This window comes from Nycticebus coucang, chromosome 6 (assembly GCF_027406575.1).
Source record: "Nycticebus coucang isolate mNycCou1 chromosome 6, mNycCou1.pri, whole genome shotgun sequence".
NCBI classification, from domain to species: domain Eukaryota; kingdom Metazoa; phylum Chordata; class Mammalia; order Primates; family Lorisidae; genus Nycticebus; species Nycticebus coucang.
Genome location: NC_069785.1, coordinates 47,335,889 through 47,359,930, shown reverse-complemented (window position 1 = coordinate 47,359,930; position 24,042 = coordinate 47,335,889). Strand labels below are relative to the sequence as shown.

The following is a 24,042-nucleotide window of genomic DNA, read 5'->3' as shown; positions in this document are numbered from 1 at the left end:
GCCTATAGTCCCAGCTACTTGGGAGCCAGAGGCAGGAGACTCGCTTGAGCCCAGGAGTTGAAGGTTGCTGTGAACTGTGATGCCACAATACTCTACCCAGGGCGACAGCTTGAGGCTCTGTCTCAAAAAGAAAAAAAAAAAAAAATTGGGCAAGTGGTCAGAGATCCTTTACATACAGGCATTTCTCATACTCCAAAACATTCCTTCCCTGTTTTCATCCTGTGAACCCTCTCAGATTCTCCTGGCACGGGTAACACCAGCTTCTCCTGATACCCTTCCACAGCCCCTCCAGCTCCTCACCAACCCCCCTTCTATAATCCCTCCATTCTCTCAATCGGAACACCCAGGAAATTTCTCAGTGTGAGATACCTCTCTTCCATCCATAACACATCTGTCACCCATTCTCATTGGCCTCCAACCCCCCAACCATATCTTCCCTTAAACAATACCCCATTGACCCTCTCTCCACCACCTCCCAACTGCCCTCCATCACACATAGTAGGAAAAAGGCAGAATTTCCCCCCGGGCCCTCAGTGAGATCTCATTGATCTGGCCTTCAAGGTGTAGCAGTGCTTCTCAGAGCTCCAGTATTGGCTTCCGCCATTAAGCAAAACCCAGCTACTTCTTAAAACTCAGCGAGGCATTTGAGGAGGGGGAAGGGGATCTTCCTCAGGATCATGCTTTAAGTGCAGCAAACCAGGCTTCTGGGCAAAGCAGTGCCCCAAATCCAAACCCCCCTACCCCAACCATGTCCAGCCCGCAGAGGTCTGGCTGCCCAGGTCTTTCTGAAGATCCAGTGCAAACACTCTCAGAATGTAGCTGAAGTTCCCTCCTGAGCCTAGCTGCTAAAGACCAACAACCCCCAGAAAATCAGAATGCCTCGTGGATGCCATCCTGGAAAACAACTCTGATATTTTTGCTTATAGAAGGTAAGCCAATCTTTTCTCTTTTCTAACAAACATGGGAACAACTTCATCCATGCTGCCACCTTATAAAATTCCTCTAAAAACAGAGATCTCAGTAATGGGTATTAGATGTCCTCCTAGGATTGCTGGCGACCCTGACAACTCCAACTGGTTCCCACCTCTCACTGTCTATCTTTCTCTTTGGTCATTGTCTGATAAGGTTACTAATTATGATTTTTTTCTCATTCTTAGTTTTGAACCAGTAACCCTCTGCCTCATGTCTCGGTTTATTAACCAGTCACCTGAAAACAACTCCTCATATCCTCGCCTTACTGGATACCAACCAGCTCAAACTGAAAAAGCCAGAGTTCCTATAAATGCTACCCCCTCCCCCTCCCATTCTCTTTACAGGCAGCCTACACAGCCCCTCCCCCAAGAAGTAGTCGAAGACACCACCCTCATCATCCCATCCTTTTATAATAAACTAAAAAGTCTAGAATGATAGAATCAGGTGTAACCACCCAAACAGACCTGTCCCCCTCTGGTGAAGCTGACCTACCCAGGTAAGAATTGACCCACCCAGGAAGAATCGAGTGTATGTCCCTCCCAGGAAGTAGTGGACAGACCAATCCTTGTCTCCCCTAGCTCTTTAAATCCACTGCCCCCCATTACCCACGTATGGCTTCCCTATTGGAGATCTCACCCCACCCACACCCCAGTGGAATAAAAGCCATTTTAACAAACTGGGACTCCATTTTCCTTTTATCTCGTGCCTCAGAATAATTTTTTATCTTTGGTTCCATAACCTTTCACTTACAATTAAAAAGGTGTGCAAATATGGTCCCAAAGGAGCTCACCAATGAACAAAAGCAAAGGAGAGTTGAAGTTTGCTGAGACCTTTCAGAGAGGAAAGACGTGTTTTGGGAAATATGATCAAACATGGGTGTACCAACGTAACCTTGAAACAAAGCCTCAAAGCACACAGTGGAAGTTAGCCAATTCTCCTGGCCAAAAAAGTCCTATAGGTCCAAATCAAAAGTCAAAATGATGTCACTAACCCTTTTCGATATCAGAGGATTATTCATTATGAATGCATACCAAATGTACAGTTAACCATGTTTACTATTTGGAAGTACTAATAAGGCCACATGAAAAAGTTAAGCAAAAATGACCTGAACTTTGAACTTTGTGCCAATAATTCATGGTTCTTGCATCATGATAATGCACCAGCTCACCTGGCACGATCTGTGAGAGAGTTATTAGCCAGTAAACAAATAACTGTATTAGAATACCCTCCCTACTCACTGGATCTAGCCCCTAGTGACTTTTTTCTTTACCTAAAGATAAAAGAAATATTGAGGGCGGCGCCTTGGCTCAAGGAGTAGGGTACCGGTCCCATATGCCAGAGGTGGCGGGTTCAAACCCAGCCCCGGCCAAAAAAAAAAAAAAAAAGAAATATTGAAAGAAAGACATTTTGATGACATTCAGAACAGCAAGCATAATATGACAGCTCTGATGGCCATTCCAGGAAAAATAGTTCCAAAATATCTTTTGAAGGGTGGATGGACTAGGTACTGGTGTAAGTAGCTTCCCAAAAGCACTTCAAAGGTGAGGGTAGTGATATTCAGCACTGAAGTATGAAAGACTTTTTCTAGGATGAGTTCACAAACTTAATTGACCTCATAATGGAGGGTATACAGTGCTCTTCACAGAATGATGCTTGATAAATGACATCAGATAATTCAGAGACCTCTTTATTAAATACGTGAAAAATAGTTCTCATTGTACAAGCTCAAAATCAGACAAATGTATGTGGGTATATAAAGTGATATATTTATAAACTGTATCCACTCTAAAACACTGCAGACACAATCTATATATTACATTCAACGTCTGTGTATTTACACGACACTTACTGCAAAGTAAAGAGAAAATAAACTCCCATTATTTCAGTGCAGTACACATGTGATGTAGTTTCAAAACAAAGGCAATTTTTTTTTAGTCAAAAAACCAGAAGCTTCCTAAATACCAATTCACTATTTTGTGCAAAAATACAGTTAAGACTAATTGTCAGGGTTCCATTCAGGTTTAGTCAGTAAGATATGTTTTTATGTTACTAAAATACAGCTATAAGTTTTAGATTTTAATTACCAAGATAGCAGCACTTCCAATTCACAACTGACCTCAAAATAGTAGATGCTAATATATATTTATTTGAAGACATTTTTTAAAAGTCTTCAAAACTTAAATAATATAATTCTAAAAGTATACATGCTTTGCTGCTCATTCAACATACATTTATTTTAAAACAGGTCCCAAAAGTTCAATTAACTAACCCAAATTCTGTATCTCTCTTTCTTGTCTGCTAGAGTTCAGTTTTAAATCTGACTATATCAAAAGCAGTTCAGAATTTATTTCATAAGATTAATCCCAAGAGTTACTGGGTAGCTTTTAAGCTATTTTATTGCTTATAAATATAAGTCTTTAGATAGTCTATATGAGGGTGCCCCTTATATGAAGATTATCTGGGGAGCTTTTTAAAAAATACATGGGCTCCACATCATAACTAATGACGAGTCCAGAATGTCTGTATTTTTGTTTTAAGTTCCCAGGTGATAAAACTATGCAATTTAGTGTGGAAAACCCTGACCTAAACTGTTAGACCTGTGGTTCTCAACTTTTAAGGTACATCAGAATCATTGTGGGAAACTTTAAAAACAAAGAAAAACAAACAAAAAATCCAGGTATGCTTCAGTAAATTTAGAATAAATTCAGGAGCCAGCTTTTAAACAACTATTGCAGTTTGTCTAAAACCACTCTGAGAAACAACACTTGCCTTTGTCAGAGTGTAAATGCGTACATTCAGCAATTTGGGTGACACTGTCCTGCAAGCCCTAATATATCACACCTTAGGCAGTTTCAGCAAGTGTTTGAGGGCAACACCTGGCCTTTTCAAATAAAATATATTTAAATTCCTAAATATAAGGTCAAAGTAAGTGAATTGTGACATCATAATTCATTCATTAAAGAATGAAAGGCTCTTTTGAACAAACTATTTAATCTTTAAGCAGACCAGCTCTTACCATTCAAATCTAATGCTTTCTCCACCATTAGCCTGATATGTGATCAGAGGTAGTGATTCCAGCTTACCAAAAATGTAATACAAGTTATAAAAGATACAGATTCTCATCATATACCTTCATAGGTTCTGTAAAGTCCCTATGTAATAGGAGACCAGTTAGATATTAAATACTAAAACAGTGAATACATTCTCGATTTTAAACAATGAAACTTCATACTATTTTCTTCACACAGTAAGTTTCTACATAAAATATCAGGAAAAAATTCTAGAAAACACTAAAGATATCATGCTGTCTCTTTCGTGAAGCTATTTACTAATTTTCCCCATTCCTATCCTTAAGTGGGTAGTTGATACATACCATTCTACTTTACGAATTTTTTTTTTGTTGTTGTTGTTGAGACAGGGTCCCACCCTATGCCCCTGAGCAGAGTGCAGTGGGCGTGGTAGCTCACCACAACCTCAGACTCGGGCTGCGGGCACCCCGCTGCCTCGGCCTCCGGAAGCCGCTGGGATTACAGGCGCTCGCCACGGCGCCCGGCTGGGTTTTTCCATTTTTTTCACGAGTCGGGGTCTCACTGTCGCTCAGGCGAGTCTCAAACTCCTGAGCTCAAGCGATTCTCCCTCCTCAGCCTCCCACAGTGCTGGGATTACAGGCGTGAGCCACCGCGCCCGGCACAGAAACTGTATCTCAGTGTGTGATGACTATTGCTAAGTATTATAAATATATAAGCTCATTTGAGTGAGCTTATCAAACTTTAGGAATAGATGTAATCTATAATACCTTGAACCCAAAGGTACAGAAACAGCAACAACACTAAGCAGAGAGAGAATATGGTTAGTAGAATCTATCTGGCATCTTACTTTACATATATCATGTCTGAAGAGCTGTAATATCCCGGCATGCACTTTTTACCTCTTTTTCAGGGGCATATGTGATTATATAGTTGGCATTTCTTAATTAAGCAATGAGAAGACCAATTACCAACATTCAGCATTGTATTGCCAGAAAGGCAAGTCATTTTATAAAATAAGAAATGGAAACTGAAATCTACATTCATTAAGAAGCTAAAAAATTTATACTAATTTTAAAACACTAGAACTAGACTTGTAACAAACTATTTTCTAGATTACAAATGATTCAAGGCCAAAATAATGAATTTTAAAATTAAACAAAAGTTGAAGAAATTACATAAACATATCAAAACCAAGTGACATTGTGCACGCTAGTTAGAAAGAAAGGCTTTTGAATGTCTGAAATGAAAATATGGAGAAACCATAATCATGGTATAAGGCACTACCTCAACTTCAATCTACACACTTAAGTTGTCTTAATCCAAATATTGAATGGGGAAGAAAACACACAAATACAACTTTTCATGTCTTTTTAGCTGGTCTGGCAGTTAACTGCTTTTCTCGTTCAAATTCCTTCTCTCGTTGCTGCTCCCTTTCCAACTCTTCTTTCTGCCTCTTCTGCTGCAGTTTAAGTGCTCTTTTCTGCATCAAGAAATTTAAATTTAAAACCAAGAGAGCAATCAAGGCTTACAGTTTATAGCCTAATTTAAAACAACAGTGCTTTGAATTGAGGTAATCAATACATATTAATAAATTTAATATTCAACTTTTAAATTCATTTGGAGTAATTTAAGGTCCCCTTGATTCAAAAAAGGTCTGTTACTCTAAACTCTTACTAAATGAGAATTATAGAAAATATCCAAAGAATATGCCCTGGCAGCCCAGTGATTAGTAAAGAGGATCAGAGTGGGATTTAAATATATGACATTTTTAAAAAGAAAACAATGTATTATGAATTAAGTATGCTATCATACATGGAGATATAAAAAGTCAAAATATAAATATGAAGAAAAATAAACTTCTACTTTTATAAAGAACATAAAACAATTTTCAACTTACTTTTAACTTTGATGTTTTCTCATGAAGCATCAGCATCTCTTTTCTTATATTCACCAATTTGGCATGATAGTGTTTAGCCTCAGTGAACTTAACACAGAAAAAAAATGAAAAGTTAAAATAGACTGAACTATGAAAATGGATAAATAAGTCAATGCCTATATTACAGTTCATTCTTTCTATATTGGTCAAAATTTTTAGAGTCTTAATTATCTCCACATTTTAATTCTAAAATAAAGTCTATTAAATTGGATACAGACAACATTTTGCTTCAAAAACATGCAATATAATCCTAAAATTTCATTAAAACTATCTAATAATGTTCATCAGTTTCATTTAAGAAAAGTAAAACAGTCTCTATTGCCTTTATAAGGGAGAAAGAATTAGCCAAGGTGCATGGTTAAGTAAAGTGTCAGCCCATCAGGAAAACAAAAGCTGGCCAGACAGCCCCCAGAGGACTGTGGGCAAGTTCAGTCCTCTTCCTTGGGATTTTGAAGTCAGACCAAGCAGAACAACCTCTATGAGAACACTTTGCTTCCAAGAGTTGTAAGTATAGTCTTTATAGCTCAGCCAGCCTACATAGCCTAAAATGAAGTTTCATGTCAGGAGAAGATGGGAGGATGATACATGCTTAGAGAAGTATGAGAGAAAGGAGAAAAAGGATCTGATGTGTCAGTAGTGTGATTTGTATGGTTGCAAGTGAAGTCACAGTCTGGGCACAGGGTTGTGGCTCACACCTGTAATTCTAGCACTTTGGGAAGCCAAGGCGAAAGGATTGCCTGAGTCCAAGAGTTCAAGACCAGCTGGGGAACATAGAGACCTCTCCTGAAAAAATAGAAAACTTAGCAGCCATGTGTGGTGGTGCACACCTGTAGTCCCAACTACTTGGGAGGCTAAGGCAGAAGGATTGCTTGAGCCCAGGAGTTTGAGGTTACAGCGAACTATGATGGTATCACTGAACCCTAGCTTGGGCAATAGAATGAGACCCTGTCTCAAAAAATAAATAAATAAATGAAAGAAAAGAAAAGAAAGTCGTAGTTTGATGAGCTTTAGAACTTATAGACCTTCCTTATATTTTTTTAGGCTTTCCAGTTTTTTAGTTCATAGATGATAATCAAAACCACTCTTGGCTGAAAAAGAAAAAAAGAGGAAGACTCCTTTCTACTTCTACAGACTAAACCAACAGTTATTACATCTGCTTGGTTCATTCTTTCAACATTCACTCATTCAACAAATATCCTTCCACTGCAATATGAACTCAAAAGGGAATACAAAAGTAGGTCCATATAGCCTTGCCCATCTCCTTCACAAGAAGCAGGAACTACAGAGAAGACGGCCCTGTGTTTAATGATAGAGAATATGGACTTTGTTGTTGACTGTTCTAAAAAGAAAACATTAGTAAGCCACCGTTGTTCAATGAAAAATCCATTTTTGGGGTGGCGCCTGTGGCTCAAGGAGTAGGGCGCAGGTCCCATATGCTGGAGGTGGCAGGTTCAAACCCAGCCCTGGCCAAAAAACACAAAAAAAAAAAGAAAGAAAGAAAAAGTAAAATCCATTTTTTCAGGTACATCTGAATGGCCACAAAATCATGCAAACCAAGGTATTCTTAAAGTTCAAGGGGAAAAGAAAGGTAGCAACAAGTTCCTTATTTTTGTTAATTCCCTGTTTCTTAAGAGTATCAGTTCCTCTCTTGAAAAAGCTATAGAGCTTCTGATGAAATTCAACTATTCTACTATTTATATTGAAAAATATAACTGATCATTCTCAAAGTGTCATTTCAGCCCAGAGTGCTAATTTATTATAGCAATATGATTATGCCATATTTAAAATTATAATTTAAGAAACCATGTAACTGGTTAAAAGAAATGCACTTTCCTTAAAGAAAAAAATAGTACCTTGAAGGCCTTATTTTCAGTTCTCTTAGAACAGATCTATTTCAGATTCATAAATAAGTTTAATTTCCTACTGTAAGTTCAACATTTGAAAGATAACAATTCAAGACAATGGAAGTTCTAGTAAGTAAATCAAGGTTTCCTGATAAAAAGAATTCTCAGTTTCATTTAAGAAAAATAAAGCACTCTCTACTGCCTTTATAAGTAACCAAGCAGATATAACCTACTGTTATTTTAGTCTGAAAAGGGCACAAGGGAGTCTTGCTCTCTTTTCTTCTCTCAGCCAAAAGTGGCTTTGATTATCATCTAGTAACTGCAAACTGGAAGGCCCAGAGAGAAATAAAGAGTGTCTATAAGTTCTAGAGCTCACAGACTATGACTTTACTGGCAGCTACGTTAGGTTGCAAACCTCTCTACCGACACATCTCTCATTTCTTCTTTTTCTATTACTTTATTCAAAAACTAAGTGCTTTTTCCCCTTCTTTCTTACATCTCTAAGCCTGCATCCCCCTTCCATCTTTTCCTAACGTGAAATTCTAAACTTTAAAAATTAGACAAGACCCTAAATATGCATATAAGTACATAGTTGGGAGGCTAAACCTAGCTATTTCTAATACAAGATGTCATTAAGTTACATCAACTAAATCATACTCACCAAAGCATTAATATCCAACATAGAATGACATTCTTTAAATTTTGAAATTTCTTGTTCCAGTGTGTCTAATAATACAACTTGGTTCTGTCTGAAATGAAAGCACATAACCAAAATCAATTCTACAGATTATTAAGTTCTGGTTCCTTAAAAGGAATCACATTCATCTTGGTTAATGCTAATAGTTAGAAATTACAGGCTTATTTGGTTTAGTATAATCTTTTTCAAAACAATATTCAAAAATTGCATTCTGATAATTAAGCATATCTTTTATTCTTGTCCCAATTTCAGACTCTAATAACTAAAATGATCAAATCTTTTGGAAGTATTTTATTAGTTATTTTTAGCAACTCTGCATATTCCAATGAAGTTTTTTATATTATTTTGCCCAAGAAACTCAATGTTTTATATATCTTAAAATTGCAACATTCCCATAAAGGAAATGAAGAGCAAAGACTTCAGATTATAGTTGGGGGAAAGATTCAGTATCAAGGGATAATAAGTCAAAAGACAAGATGAAAAAAGTATAGGGCTAAAAATCACAAGCTTTCCCCTGCCAACAGCCAGTTGTGTGATCTTAGAAATGCAACTTATTTCTCTGGGCCTAACTCTCTTCATTTAAAAAGTGAGAAGAAGGTCAGACCAGACAACTTCTAACATTCCTTATTAAAACTCTGATTCAAAACCTACTGAGGAACAGAAGCCAACTTCCTTCATATTCCTTTCCAGATCAGTCTATGTTAGGATCACAAGAAATAAGTGACACCAAACATAATTGAAAATGTTACAGAATGCTATAAATGAAAAATATGTGATTTTCTTGCAAAACTATGCTTAATAGAGAATAGCAACGTAAAAGAAGTAACAATGAAAAAATTTAAGTCCAACATCTCCACCATACAGCATTGAGTTTAATATACACTGCAGTTCATTAATTTGTTCCTTTAGCTCAGACTAGAGACCAGAGAAAGTGAAATACAGAATAGTTGACAGGAAAACCCAGTAAGTCAACCATCCAAGATAAGTAGGACAGAAAAGCAGGCCATTACAACTGGAAAATAATAGAAAATTCAACAAAACCAAAATCTGATTCTTCAAAAGATCAGTAAAATTAATAAACCTCTAGTCAGAACCACCAAGAAGAGAAAAGACACAAATTACTAGTATCATTCATGAAAGAGTGGTCATCACCACTGATCCCAATGACATTTAAGGATAATAAGGGAATACTTTCAATTAACTCTAGGCTAGGAGGGACATGATGACTCACGCCTGTAATCCTAGCACTCTGTGAGGCCGAGACAGGAGCATTCTTTGAGCTCAGGAGTTTGAGACCGGCCTGAGCAAGAGTGAGACCCCATCTCTACTAAATAAAAAAAAAAAATTAACTGGGCATTATGGCTGGCATCTACAGTACCAGCTACTCAGAGGACCAAAGTGGGAGGACTGCTTGAACACAGGACTTTGAGATTGCTGTGAGCTAGACTAATGCCACAGCACCCTAGACTGGGCAACAGAGTGAGATGGTCTTAAAAAAAAAAAATTGGGTGGCGCCTGTGGCTCAAGGAGTAGGGTGCCGGTCCCATATGCTGGAGGTGGTGGGTTCAAACCCAGCCCCGGCCAAAAACCACAAAAAAAAAAAAAATTATGTTCACAAATTTGATAAATTGAACTAACTCCTTGAAAGATACAAACTAGCAAAACTCACACAAGGAAGAATAGAAAATGTATGTCAACCTATATTTATTAGACAAATTGAACCAATGTAATAACCTTCCAAAAAAGAAACTACCAGGACTAGGCTTCACTGATAATTTCTGTCAAACATTTAAGGAAGAAATGATACCACAATCACTTCTGGAAAATAGAGTAGTTCCCCTTTATCTGTAGTTTCTTTTTCTTTGGTTTCAGTTACCCTGGTCAACCACAATCTGCAGAATTATCATCTCACATTTATCACAAGGAGTGAGTACAGTACAATAAGAGATTGGGGGGGCATTACATTCACATAACTTTTATTACAGTATATATACTGTATATATATATTTTTTTTTTCTTTTTTTTGGGCCAAGCCGGTGCCCCACTCCACAGGTGCCACCCTATTACAGTATATTTTTATAATTATTCTATTATTAGTTATTGTTGTTAACCTCTTACTGTGCCTAATTTAAATTAGATATGTATAGAAAAACGTAGTATATACTGGTTAAGCATCCCAAACCTGAAAATCAAAAATTTTTTGAGTACAGAATGACATCATTAATGGAAAATTCCATACCTGTCCTCATTTTAATGGCAGTTAAATATTCCACACCTGTCCTCATTTTAATGGCAGTTAAAAATGTTTCACACACAAAATTATTAAAAATATTGTAGAAAATTACCTTTAGGCTATGTGTACAAGGTATATATGAAACATAAATGAATCATGTTTAGGCTTAGCTCCCCTTGTATAATGAGATATCCCAAGAGATTTCTGTTAAGTTTTTAATGAGATATCCCAAGATATCTCATTATACAAGTATATACAAATATAGCAGTACCTCTGTAAAATGACCACTTAAGGGACTGTAACAAACTGGTCAATATACGGAAGTGGTCAACACAAGGAACGAGGCCTACTGTACTGATACATGCATGGGGCACGTGTCCAGTCTAAGAAAATTAGGTCAACTTAAAGAGGTGGTCAACTGTAGAGGTTCTACTATATTCCAAAATTTGAAAAAAAATCCAAAATTTGAAACACTCTGGTCTCAAACACTCTTTTTCTAAAAGTAGAAAAAAAAAAAATAGCCAGGGGTTGTGGAGGGCACCTGTAGTCCCAGCTACTCAGGAGGCTGAGGCAAGGGGATTGCTCAAGTTTGAGGTTGCTGTGAGCTATGACACCATGGCACTATACCCAGGGCATTAGAGTGAGATTCTGTCTGAAAGAAAAAAAAACTCTCTTTGTTATCCTGAAACTTGGGTAGGTTACTTATACTTTCTATCCATACTGCCTGTGCCCTTCCAGTTATTTCGTTTGTTCTTTGTTTTTGTTTGTTTGTCTGTTTTTCGGTTTCCACTCACTTTTTGGTTATCACCATGCCTCTAGCCCAGCCAAGTAATTGAACCAGGTCAACTGCTTTCCTATGTACCAGCAACAAATTTGAAATTTAAAATACCACTTATAACTGTATCCTCCTCCCCAATGAAATACTTTAGTAAAAATAACAAAATAAGTACAGGATCTATATGCAAGAACTAGAAAACTCTAATAAAAAAAATCAAAGACCTAAAATAATCCAATATATATATTACATTCCAAAAATATATCTTATATTTTTAAGATATAGATTCTTCCCAACATAATCTAAAGATTCAATGCACTATCAATCAAAATCCCCAACAAGTTATCAGGTAGTTATCAACAAACTGTTCTTAAATCCTATGGAAAGGCAAAGACCAAGAACAGCCAACACAATACTAAAGAACAAAGCTGGAAGACCCACAGTACCCACTATGAAAACTCACTATAAAGCTGCAGAAATCAAGACAGCATGGTACTGGTGAAGAGACAGACATACTGATCAATGGAACAGAACAGAAAGGTCTTAAATAAACCTATGCCAAAAAAGTCAACTTCTCTTTGACAAAGGACCACAGGATTGCAGTAGAGAAAGGACAGTCTTTTCAACAAATGGCTCTGGAGCAATTAGATATCCATGTTCAAAGAAATAAACCTAGACACAGATCTTACACCCTTATTGAATAGGGACAAAGAAAGGGGGCTTCAGGAGAATGGAAAGAAAGTCTAGCAGCTAAAATAGGAAGTCTAAAAGGAGCCCAGGAATACACAAAGAGTATGGGCACATAATAATTCAGTTAGCCAATTATACCCTGTTAACATAAAATAGTTTCCAGCTTGTGACACCAAGTTGGGGAATGGTCACCGTTGTGGAACACTGCACTACACAAACATCCCAACACTAACAGTCATACAATCAACAGTAAAAATGGCACTGAATAAATATCAGTAAAAAAAGAAAAAGGAAAGAATACAGGCATATGGAAACTAAGGTAATCAATGGCTGACAGAAAAGGCACAAATAGGCCCAGAGATGCAATGGAACCAATGAGAAAATTTCATAAATAAATCGAAAGGGTAAAGAGAGAATACTTATACTTGTATATTGGCACAGATGAGGGTGAAAGCACATTTAGTGAGAATAATATGGAGTCATTCAGGCTAGGGCTGAGACAACACAGCTGGTCTGGTTGGTTTAGGTCCTATATGACCTTAAACCTCACGTCTCCCATTCTTACTGTTTTATAAATTCAGCTTTAACCTGAAAGTGTATATCTTGAGTAGTTTAGGACAATTGATTCAGGAGATTAACTTTTTAATAGTAGTTTTAAGTGATGGTTAATGCTGATTATTATTTATTATGGGTCATGGGTTATGCAAATCATTGTCATTTAAAATAAATATTAACATGATTTTTACTTTGAACTTTTATGTATAAAACCGTCAGCAGTCCTGGAGAGGCTACTCTCACTGTTCTCCCTAATCACTGCCGTAACTCCCATTCTCTGAATATTGGCTGACAGTGACAGGTGGCCAGACCCTCTTCATCTGGTAACAAAGAGTCTTCTCTCACTCTCAAGCAACCTAGTAACTTACTCTGATAATGCTCTATGCTTAAATAAACTTTCTTTCTGCTGCACTCATGAGTCTCTGTGATTTTACTTTTGCTTCCTGTTTTTATTGCTTTAGTTTCATCTCAACTGAATTTTCATATTCTATGTCTGAATCAGGTTCTTTCTCTTGGTTTGACTCACAAAGCCGGCTCCCCTAGGTCTTACCTCTAATAAAGACACAAAGTAACCCTTTGTTTTTTTCATTACTTTGTGTCTCCCTCAGTCCGCTCCTTATATGAACTGTGATCCAGGTCATTGATACAGTTCATTCAAAATACCATTGGCAGCTTAACCGAACAACATGTTGTCACAGGAAGATGAGGCCCAATGGAGAGAAAGTGTACCCAAACACCATGTTTCAGCCAGCAGAGCAAATGGCATAGAAAAATTCAAACTGGCTCGGCGCCTGTAGCTCAAGCGGCTAAGGCGCTAGCCACATACACTAGAGCTAGCAGGTTCCAATCCAGCCCAGGCCTGCCAAACAACAACGACAACTATAGCCAAAATAAAAAAAATAGCCGGGCATTGTAGTGGGCACCTGTAGTCCCAGCTACTCAGGAGGCCGAGGCAAGAGAATAGCTTAAGCCCAGGAGTTGGAGTTTGCTGTGAGCTGTGATGCCAAGGCACTCTACTCAGGGCGACAGATTGAGGCTCTGTCTCAGAAAAAAAAAAGAAAAACAAAAAATTCAAACTGGCCACGCTCCCCAACCGGCTCAGTCTTCTCCTTTTATCCCCAATCAATAAGTCTGGCCCATGGTACCTTTCTCATTGGTCAGTTTAAATCAAGCTGGAGAAGCAGGCTCTGGCTTTTACAGAATCACCGGCTTTCACCGAAGCACAAGCAAGCGTCAGCCTCCAAGTCCCAGGAAGTTAAGTTTTTACAAACTCCTAAGAGCTGAGTCACCATAGGAAGAACCTTACAGGTGTATTCTTGGGGTCTCCTTGAGAAGACTCTGTTATCCTAGACCTCACCCTTCCTGGGTATCCTCTCTCAATATCACCCAAGTTCTCCTCAAAGAGGCTCATTCAAGAAAACACCAAATTCGTCCTAACCCAAGTAACTCCCCTCTGTATCCCTAAAAGAATCAGCACCCCCATCCAGCAGGAAGCAGTTTTGAGAGATTTCTGTGCCCCCCATTCCTTAAAATAAAAAGTGAGGAGTTGTGGGCCGCGCCTGTGACTCAGTGGCTAGGGCACCGGCCCTTCATACCGAGGGTAATGGGTTCGACCCGGCCCCAGCCAGCTAAAACAGGAGTGGCAACTGCAACAAACATAGCCGGGTGTTGTGGCGGGCGCCTGTAGTCCCAGCTACTTGGGAGGCTGAGCAAGAGAAGCACCTAAGCCCAAGAGCTGGAGGTTGCTGTGAGCTGTGACACCATAGCATTCTATGGAGGGCAACAAAGTGAGACTCTGTCTCAAAAAAAAAAAAGTGAGGAGTTGTGGGAAAGGAATTCTCATAATCTTGACAAGAGTGCGGCCATTTTAGAAAGCAAGCAACCCCCCTCCAGACTCCTGGAGTACTTCAAGGACAGTTTGTTGGAAACCCGCTATCCATACATATCCTGACCCAAACTAGAGAAGAGCCCCAGGAGGTATGCTGGGCTCACTGCCCCATTCCAGCTATACTGAGCTAATAAAAGCCTTCTGCAACTATGTGGGAGCTGAGCTGACACCAGGTTGGTCTCCATTCTGCTTTTCCCCTCTGTTAAAGTCTTTTCTTGTCCTTGTGTTGCAGGAAGACAAGGCCCAATGGAGAGAAAGAGAACCCAAACATCATATTTACAAGGAAAAAGGCTTTTATTCAGCAGGCAGAGCTAACTGCATAGAAGAATTTAAAATGGCCATGCTCTCCTACTGGCTTGGTCTTTCCCTTTTCATCTCCAGTCAAAAAGTTCCAACCCATGGGTACCTTTCTCATTGGTCAGTCTGACTCAAGTAGGAGAAGCTATTCCAGCCCCCCAAAGAACTACAGGATTTCACAGAGGAAGTTAACTCTACAAATTCCTAAGAGCTGAGACACCATGGAGAGGACCCTGCAGGTGTATCCTTGGGGTGTCCTTGAGAAGATCTATGTTCTCCTAAACCTCACCCTTCCCATGTATCCTCTCTCATTCCTTTTTTTTTTTGTAGAGACAGAGTCTCACTTTACTGCCCTCGGTAGAGTGCCATGATGTCACAGGACTCACAGCAACCTCCAGCTCTTGGGCTTACTCGATTCTCTTGCCTCAGCCTCCCAGTACCTGGGACTACAGGCGCCCGCCACAACACCCGGCTATTTTTTTGTTGCAGTTTGGCCGGGGCTGGGTTTGAACCCGCTACCCTCAGTATATGGGGCCAGCACCCTACTCACTAAGCCACAGGCACCACCCTCTCATTCCCCCTTTTTGAGACTCCATACTTGGACTGGGGTCCTCTCCTTCAGACCCTCACCCCAGTTCTATGCGAGAACCTCTCACGTGGGAATTGAAGACAGCCAGGGGGTCTCTCAGAAACCCCAACACTTATACCCTCCACAAAAATTAACTCAAAATGTAAAATGCAAAACTCTAAAACGTCTAGAAGAAAACACAGAAGAAAATCTAAGTGACTACAGTTTGGCAATGAGATATAATACCAAAGCATAATTCATGAAAGAAAAAATTGATTAATTTGTTTTCTGATTTATTAAATTTTAAACTGTATTTAGTTATTTATTTTTCTTTTTATTTTTTTTTAGAGACAGAGTCTCACTTTGTCACCCTCGGTAGAGTGCTGTCGCATCACAGCTCACAGCAACCTCCAGCTCTTGGGCGATTCTATTGAAGGAAAGTATTACCAAATCCAAAGGGGGGGGGACCAGATATGTAGCAGCACCCCTTGCCCCCTACCATAAGAATGTGACCTTTTGTAACTGTCCTAGGAAATAGCCCCGAGCTGAAGCAGATAACCGGTAACTGGTTCTGAGGGAAAAAAGCTGAGCAAATGTTTAACTGCTGATCTTGTCTTAAGACAGATAAGTAATGAACCAGAGTTCTTCTTATCTGGAAAAGCCCCTATGTCTGCTACCCCTCCCTAAAGCCCCTGCTATGTCTGCTACCCCTCCCTAAAGCCCCTGCTATGTCTGCTACCCCTCCCTAAGCCCCTGCTATGTCTGCTACTCCTCCCTACTTTATGGTTTTTGCCTTTATAAGCTTGTAAAACCTGCTGTTCAGGGCTTGACTCCTCGGCTCCTAAAAGAGTTGCGAGTCAAGCCCCAGCATGCTGGAATAAAATCCTCTTTCTGTTTTCATCAAGCGCCATCTCTTGCGGTTGATTGGGGTCGTCATCGCTCAGGGCAGAGTGGGGGGTCCTGCCCCAAGTCTTTCATTTGGGGGCCCTCCCGGGATTTGACGACCACCCTTCACCTGCAGAGTCGACCTTGGAGGTAAGAAAGGGGTACCCCGAAAACTGTCTGGTCTGTGTCTTCAGTCCTTTGTTTGACTTTGTGTGCACGCTTTCGATTTTGCAGCCCTTCGGCACCTCGTGAGAGTGGCCGGACAGTGGTCGGTAGACGTGCCCGGAGGACCACAGGCTGAAATCCTGGGGGATACCCCAGGAACTGAGGAGAACCAGGGACGCCTGGTTGTCTCCTGCTGTAAGGACGCTGATCGAGTCCAGTTGTTCGATCAAAAATTATGGGAAACGTGCCCGTCTGATTCTGTTGTAGGCTTGTGAGGGACCAAGTGTGGTAGGTAGGTCCTTGTATCTGTAATATTTCTGTCATTCCTGTTATTTGTGTTTCTGACATATCTACTGACGATGGGACAGATTGTGACAACCCCTCTGAGTTTGACTCTAGATCATTGGACTGAAGTGAAGAGAAGAGGTCGTGACATGTCAGTAGAGGTTAAAAAAGGCCCATGGCAGACTTTCTGCTCCTCGGAGTGGCCCACTTTTAACGTCGGCTGGCCCTCAGGAGGAACCTTTGACTTATCTCTTATTTTTGCTATCAAAGAGATTGTTTTTCAGAGAGGACCGGGAGCCCATCCGGATCAACAACCTTACATCATAGTCTGGCAGGACCTGGTGCAGAATCCACCCCCCTGGGTTCGGCCGTGGACTGCCACATCCAGGCCCCCGTCTAATCCTCGGGTGCTCGCTGTCCAATCTTCCGGTCCCAGAAAAGGGGGCGACAGCTTGGACCCTCCCCTAAGAAGATCTACCCGGAAATTCAGACTGATCATCTTCTCCTCAACCCTCCGCCCCCTCCTCCTCCATACCCTCCCGCCTTGGCTCCTGTCAGGGGGCAGGGAGGACCAGCATCGCCAGATCCGGAGATTGCCCCCTCTGCACCCCCGGGGGAACCTTCACTGGGGCCCGCACAAGGTACCAGGAGTCACCGCCGGGGAGGAATGTCTCCCGACACTACTGTTGCCCTGCCCCTGAGGGCATACGGCCCCCCGCCGGTGGCAACAGATGAGGGACGACCTCCTCTCCAGCCCCTCCAGTACTGGCCATTTTCTTCCGCAGACCTGTATAACTGGAAAACTAATCACCCCTCTTTTTCAGAAGACCCCCAACGCCTGACTGGGCTGACAGAGTCCCTGATGTTCTCTCATCAGCCCACATGGGATGACGGCCAGCAGCTCATACAGACTCTCTTCACTACTGAAGAGAGGGAGAGGATTTTACTAGAAGCTAGGAAGAATGTACTCGGGGCGGATGGGCGTCCTACCCAGCTCCCCAACATCATCGAGGCTGCCTTTCCCCTCTCCAGACCTGACTGGGACTTCAACACGGCAGAAGGTAGGGAGCGACTGACAGTCTATCGCCAGGCTCTAGTGGCTGGCCTCCGTGGGGCGGCAAGACGCCCCACTAATTTGGCTAAGGTAAGAGAAGTAATACAGGAGGCCACGGAACCCCCCTCAGTGTTTCTTGAGCGCCTAATGGAAGCTTTTAGACGCTACACCCCATTTGACCCTGCCTCTGAAGGACAGAGGGCTTCCGTGGCTATGACTTTCATAGGGCAGTCAGCTGTAGACATTAAAAGAAAGCTGCAGAGGATTGAAGGATTGCAGGACTATACCTTGCAGGATTTAGTTAAGGAAGCTGAGAAAGTATATCATAAAAGAGAGAGAGGAAAGGGAAAATAAGAGAGACCGAAGACAGGAGAAAAACTTAACACGGATTTTGGCCGCAGTAGTAGGGGAGAAGAGCCAAGAACAGATCCAAGGTAGAACTAAGAAGTCAGGTAGCCTGGGCAACTGCGTCTCGTTAGATAAGGATCGATGTGCCTACTGTAAGGAGAAGGGGCACTGGGCCAGGGAATGTCCTAAAAAAGGAAGAAAGTACTGGCCTTAGAGAAAGAAGAAGATTAGCGGGGACGGGGCTCAGAACCCCTCCCCGAGCCTAGGGTAATACTTAAGGTGGAGGGGAAGCCAGTTGAGTTCCTAGCAGACACCGGAGCTCAACACTCAGTCCTACTCGAACCATCAGGACCCGTCTCCAAGAAAAAATCTTGGGTTGTAGGGGCCACAGGGCATCAGCAGTACTCATGGACTACCCGAAGATCAGTAGATCTGGGAGTGTGACGGGTAACCCACTCGTTCTTAATTATCCCTGAGTGCCCTGTGCCCCTCCTTGGGAGAGATTTACTCACCAAAATGGAAGCCCAGATCACTTTCACTCCTGATAGCCCAGAGGTAACCCAGAGTAAGAGAGTAACAGCCCTGACCACGCATTTGGAGGATGAACATATAGACTCTTTGAAAAGCAACGGGAGAAAGGGACTAGTCTCATACATGACTGGCTAGAAAGATATCCCGGGGCATGGGCCGAAACTGCCGGAATGGGACTGGCCGCAGAAAGGCCGCCTATAGTCATAGAACTCAAAGCTACTTCCACTCCTGTGGCAGTGCGCCAGTATCCTATGACTAGGGAAGCTCGGGAAGGGATTAGGCCTCACATTCAGCGTCTCCTACAGCTGGGCATACTAGTAAAGTGCCAGTCACCATGGAACACCCCCTTATTACCCGTCAAGAAATCCGGCACAGGAGACTATCGCCCTGTGCAGGACTTGAGAGAAGTAAACAAGCAGGCACAAGACATCCACCCCACCGTGCCTAACCCTTATAATCTGTTAAGCTCTCTCCCTCCGGACCATATCTGGTACACTGTCCTAGATTTGAAGGACGCCTTCTTCTGCCTCCAACTACACTCCTCTAGCCAGAACATCTTCGCATTTGAATGGAGAGACCCGGACTCTGGAATGACGGGGCAAATGACATGGACCCGACTTCCACAGGGGTTCAAGAACTCCCCAACCATCTTTGATGAAGCCCTCCACCAAGACCTACCTCACTTTCGCACCAGCCACCCTCAGGTAACGCTCCTACAATATGTAGATGACTTACTACTAGCTGGAACGACAAAGGAAGAGTGTCATCGGGGCACAGAACTGTTACTGGAAGAGCTAGCCCACTTAGGATATCAAGCCTCCGCCAAGAAAGCCCAGATCTGCCAGAAAGAGGTAACGTACCTGGGTTACACCCTAAGAGGAGGGCAGAGATGGTTAACAGAAGCCAGGAAGCATACTGTGACTCAGACTCCAGTTCCCCGCTCGCCCCGCCAGGTGCGAGAATTCTTAGGGACTGCGGGGTTCTGCCGCTTATGGATACCGGGGTTTGCTACTCTGGAAGCCCCCCTCTACCCTTTGACCAAGGAAAGCACTCCCTTCGAGTGGGGTGCCAGCCAACAGCGGGCCTTTGACAACATTAAAAAGGCATTATTATCAGCCCCGGCCCTGGCTCTACCAGATGTAACAAAGCCCTTTGTCCTATACGTAGATGAGAAGAGAGGAGTGGCCCGAGGGGTGCTGATGCAGCCTTTAAGGCCATGGAAAAGACCGGTAGCATACCTCTCCAAGAAATTAGACCCCGTCGCTGGTGGTTGGCCAGCCTGTCTGAGGTCTGTGGCGGCAGTAGCGGTACTGGTAAAAGATGCAGACAAATTGACTATGGGGCAGAAGTTGACAGTCATTGCCCCCCATGCCTTAGAAAGCATCATCAGACAGCCCCCTGACCGGTGGCTGTCCAATGCCCGCATGACACATTACCAGAGTCTCCTATTAAATAAAGACAGAGTCCAATTTGGCCTGCCTGTCATCCTCAACCCGGCTACCCTACTACCTGATACCTCTGTCCGGGAGGATGTATTACACACATGCCAAGAAGTACTGGCTGAGAAGACTAGAACTCGGAGGGACCTCTGTGATCAGCCCCTGCCGGATGCCCAACTGACCTGGTTCACTGATGGGAACAGCTCCATAATAGAAGGTAAAAGGGTGGCCAGGGCGGCGGTGGTGGACGATAAGCAGACCATCTGGGCAAGTAGTCTGCCTGAAGGGACGTCGGCCCAGAAGGCCGAGCTGGTCGCCTTGACCCAGGCCTTATGTTTGGCAGAAGGAAAAAAAGTTAACATATACACCGATAGCAGGTATGCTTTTGCTACGGCCCATGTCCATGGGGCCATTTACAGACAGCAAGGACTGTTGACTTCAGCAGGAAAAGAAATTAAACACAGGGAAGAAATCCTAAGTCTACTGGAGGCTGTTCACCTCCCTAAGAGAGTGGCCATAATCCACTGCCCTGGACATCAGAAAGGGGGGTCCAGAGTTGCCGAGGGAAACCAAAGAGCCGACCGAGAAGCTAAGCGGGCAGCTCAAGGGCTCAACATCCTACCGCTATATGAAAACACTTTAAGGCCTAGCCTTAAAGAAATAGCACCCCCCCTTATCAAAAACTTTAAATATTCGGAGCGGGATCTCGAGAGAATGGACAGATTAGGCCTCCACCTAGAATCCCCAGAGGGGATCCGAGAAACCCCGGAAGGGAAAAACATCCTCCCTGAGGAGCAGGCAATCACCTTTCTCAGGCAACTTCATAAATTAATCCATCTGGGCCCCAAGCATCTGAAAACCATTGTTCAGTCCTCTCCATACTATATTATAGAATTAAGTAAGCTCGTTGATGCAGCTGTAAAAGAGTACAGACCTTGCCAATTAGTAAACACCCAGCCTAGCACACTACCTCGTGGAAAACGACTCCAAAGGGATCGCCCTGGAAGCTACTGGGAAACAGATTTTACAGAGATTAAGCCGGCTAAGTACGGATACAAGTACTTGCTAGTGTTCATAGACACTTTCTCAGAATGGGTCGAAGCTTTTCCTACAAAGAGGGAGACTGCTCAAGTTGTGGCCAAAATAATATTAGAAGAGATTTTTCCAAGATTTGGGCTACCCAAAGTAATCGGATCCGACAACAGTCCCACTTTCGTTGCCCAGGTTAGTCAGGGTTTGGCCAAAATCCTGGGGCTTGAATGGAAATTACATTGTGCTTATCAGCCCCAGAGCTCAGGGCAGGTAGAGAGGATGAATAGAACCCTAAAAGAGGCCATAACTAAATTATCCTTAGAGACTGGCATTACTGACTGGACAGTCCTCCTTCCTTTTGCCCTGTTCCGTGTGCGCAACACCCCTAGTACTCTCAAGCTGACCCCCTTTGAAATCCTATATGGAGCTCACCCCCTGCTCGTTGCCATGCAGCACCTCCCTTCCCCAGAATCTTACTCCTCTCAATCTCTATACACCAGATTAAAAGCCCTTGAAACTGTGCAAAAGGAAGTGTGGAGCCGGCTGATCAAAGCCTACAAGCCCGGAGATCTGCAAATACCTCACCAGTTCCAGGTTGGAGATTCGGTGTACATCCGGCGCCACCGGACGGCCAACCTTGAACCACGGTGGAAAGGACCATACCTAGTACTGCTCACAACCCTGACCGCAGTAAAAGTTAATGGCATCGCAGCCTGGATCCACGCGTCTCATGTCAAACCAGCACCACCGCCAGACTCCGGGTGGAAAGTGGGAAAGACGGACAACCCCCTCAAGCTCCGCATCCGCCGCAGTGGCCCTGCTCCTGCTGATACAACTCCCGGTGATAAGTAGCTCTGGTCCCAATCCCCATGCCCCCCAGAGGTTAACTTGGCAGGTTCTCTCTCAGACTGGTGATGTAGTATGGAGTACTACAAAAGAGGACCCTCCTTGGACCTGGTGGCCGTCCCTCACCCCAGATATTTGCGCCTTAATAGCAGGGCTAGATAATGGGGATATCCCCGATGAGACCTTTAAAGAGGTTCCATCGAGCCTTGATCACCATTTAGCAAAGCGCTCGCTTACCCAAGGCTCCACATCCCAAGGCCAGTACGTTGCAGACGCCCCTGGCTGTGGCAACTCGCCCGCCCAGCGCCGGATGCAACAAACGGAGTTCTATATCTGTCCCCGAGACGGGAGAATTAGAAGCCAGGCCAACAGAAAATTTCTATTGTAAGCAATGGGAATGTGAAATGACTGGGCAGGCCTCCTGGCACCCCATTTCCTCTTGGGACTTAATAACCGTACCTTTGGGCCCTGCATTTTCAACCATATAGTCACCTTCGTCCGGGAGAAAGTAAGTGCTGTACAAGTGTTAATGCTCAGACAGCATTACCAGTCTCTCCGCCAGGACGATAGCCATGAGAATGAATACATAGAGCCAGAAGTTCCGTGATTAGAACTTCCCAAAAAACAAATGGGGGAATGAAGGAAAGTACTACCAAATCCAAAAGGGGGGGGGACCAGATATGTAGCAGCACCCCTCGCCCCCTACCATAAGAATGTGACCTTTTGTAACTGTCCTAGGAAATAGCCCCGAGCTGAAGCAGATAACCGGTAACTGGTTCTGAGAGAAAAAAGCTGAGCAAATGTTTAACTGCTGATCTTGTCTTAAGACAGATGAGTAATGAACCAGAGTTGTTCTTATCTGGAAAAGCCCCTGCTATGTCTGCTACCCCTCCCTAAAGCCCCTGCTATGTCTGCTACTCCTCCCTACTTTATGGTTTTTGCCTTTATAAGCTTGTAAAACCTGCTGTTCAGGGCTTGACTCCTCGGCTCCTAAAAGAGTTGCGAGTCAAGCCCCAGCATGCTGGAATAAAATCCTCTTGCTGTTTGCATCAAGCGCCGTCTCTTGCGGTTGATTGGGGTCATCATCGCTCAGGGCAGAGTGGGGGGTCCTGCCCCAAGTCTTTCACTATTACTTCAGCCTCACAAGCAGCTGTGACTACAGGCACCCACCACAATGCCCGGCTATTTTTTGTTGCACTTTGGCCGGAGCCAGGTTTGAACCCCCCACCCTCGGTATATGGGGCCAGCGCCCTACTCACTGAGCCACAGGCGCCACCCTTTAAACTGTATTTAGATTAAAAACTTCTATTCTGGGGTGGTGCCTGTGGCTCAAAGGAGTAGGGCGCCGGCCCCATGTGCCAGAAGTAGTAGGTTCAAACCCAGCCCCGGAAAAAAACTGCAAAAAAAAAAAACTTCCACTAGACACTGTTAAAAGAATAAAAAGACAAACTACAGAATTGGAGAAAACACATAAAATAGTTGTATCAAAAATGCAGAGGGTGCCAAAAAATGCATACACATTTTAAGAAAGGGAAAATCTGTATTAAAATTGTAATAATATATACCATTAACAAAAGTTGAATACAAGTCATGTTGAGCACCTTTTGTAATTGCAGAAGTCAAATATGACTTACAGTATTATAAATGTAATAGTTTTTTCCTTTCTTAAAATGTGTATATACCTTTTGGGAGCATCCTCTATATACAAAAAAACTCATAAAGCAATAATAGGAAAACAACCTAATTTTAAAATGAGCAAAAGATCTGCACAGACATCTCTTACACATATTATAAGGAATTTGCCTGATCTTTGTCCCAGGTTTTTGTCACAGATCTTCTAAAATATTTGGAATTTCCCAAGGACAGGAGTGTCTTTGTTATTCATGAGCTGTTAGGTCATACTTGAATTTATGCTAAAGAGGTGGCTCAAGGAGGACCCCTAGAGCTTCAGGCTGAGGACTGGTCATACCAGA

General features: G+C 42.6%; 1 protein-coding gene across 2 annotated transcripts in view; it reads right to left on the bottom strand.

Moving 5' to 3' along the window:
• Positions 1-2,644: 2,644 nt before the first annotated feature.
• BLOC1S6 (biogenesis of lysosomal organelles complex 1 subunit 6) overlaps positions 2,645-24,042 on the bottom strand; it is a 37,212-nt gene continuing 15,814 nt past the window's right edge. Inside the window, exons 3-6 of one of the 2 annotated variants that reach the window (XM_053593535.1) lie at positions 22,307-22,402; positions 8,443-8,530; positions 5,899-5,985; positions 2,645-5,481 (exon numbers count right to left, since the gene is read on the bottom strand). In XM_053593535.1, coding sequence (XP_053449510.1) covers positions 5,362-5,481; positions 5,899-5,985; positions 8,443-8,530; positions 22,307-22,402 — 391 coding nt within the window. In that variant the 3' untranslated portion in view covers positions 2,645-5,361. The remainder of the gene's footprint in view (positions 5,482-5,898; positions 5,986-8,442; positions 8,531-22,306; positions 22,403-24,042) is intronic. The other variant, XM_053593536.1, reaches the window with a different exon arrangement.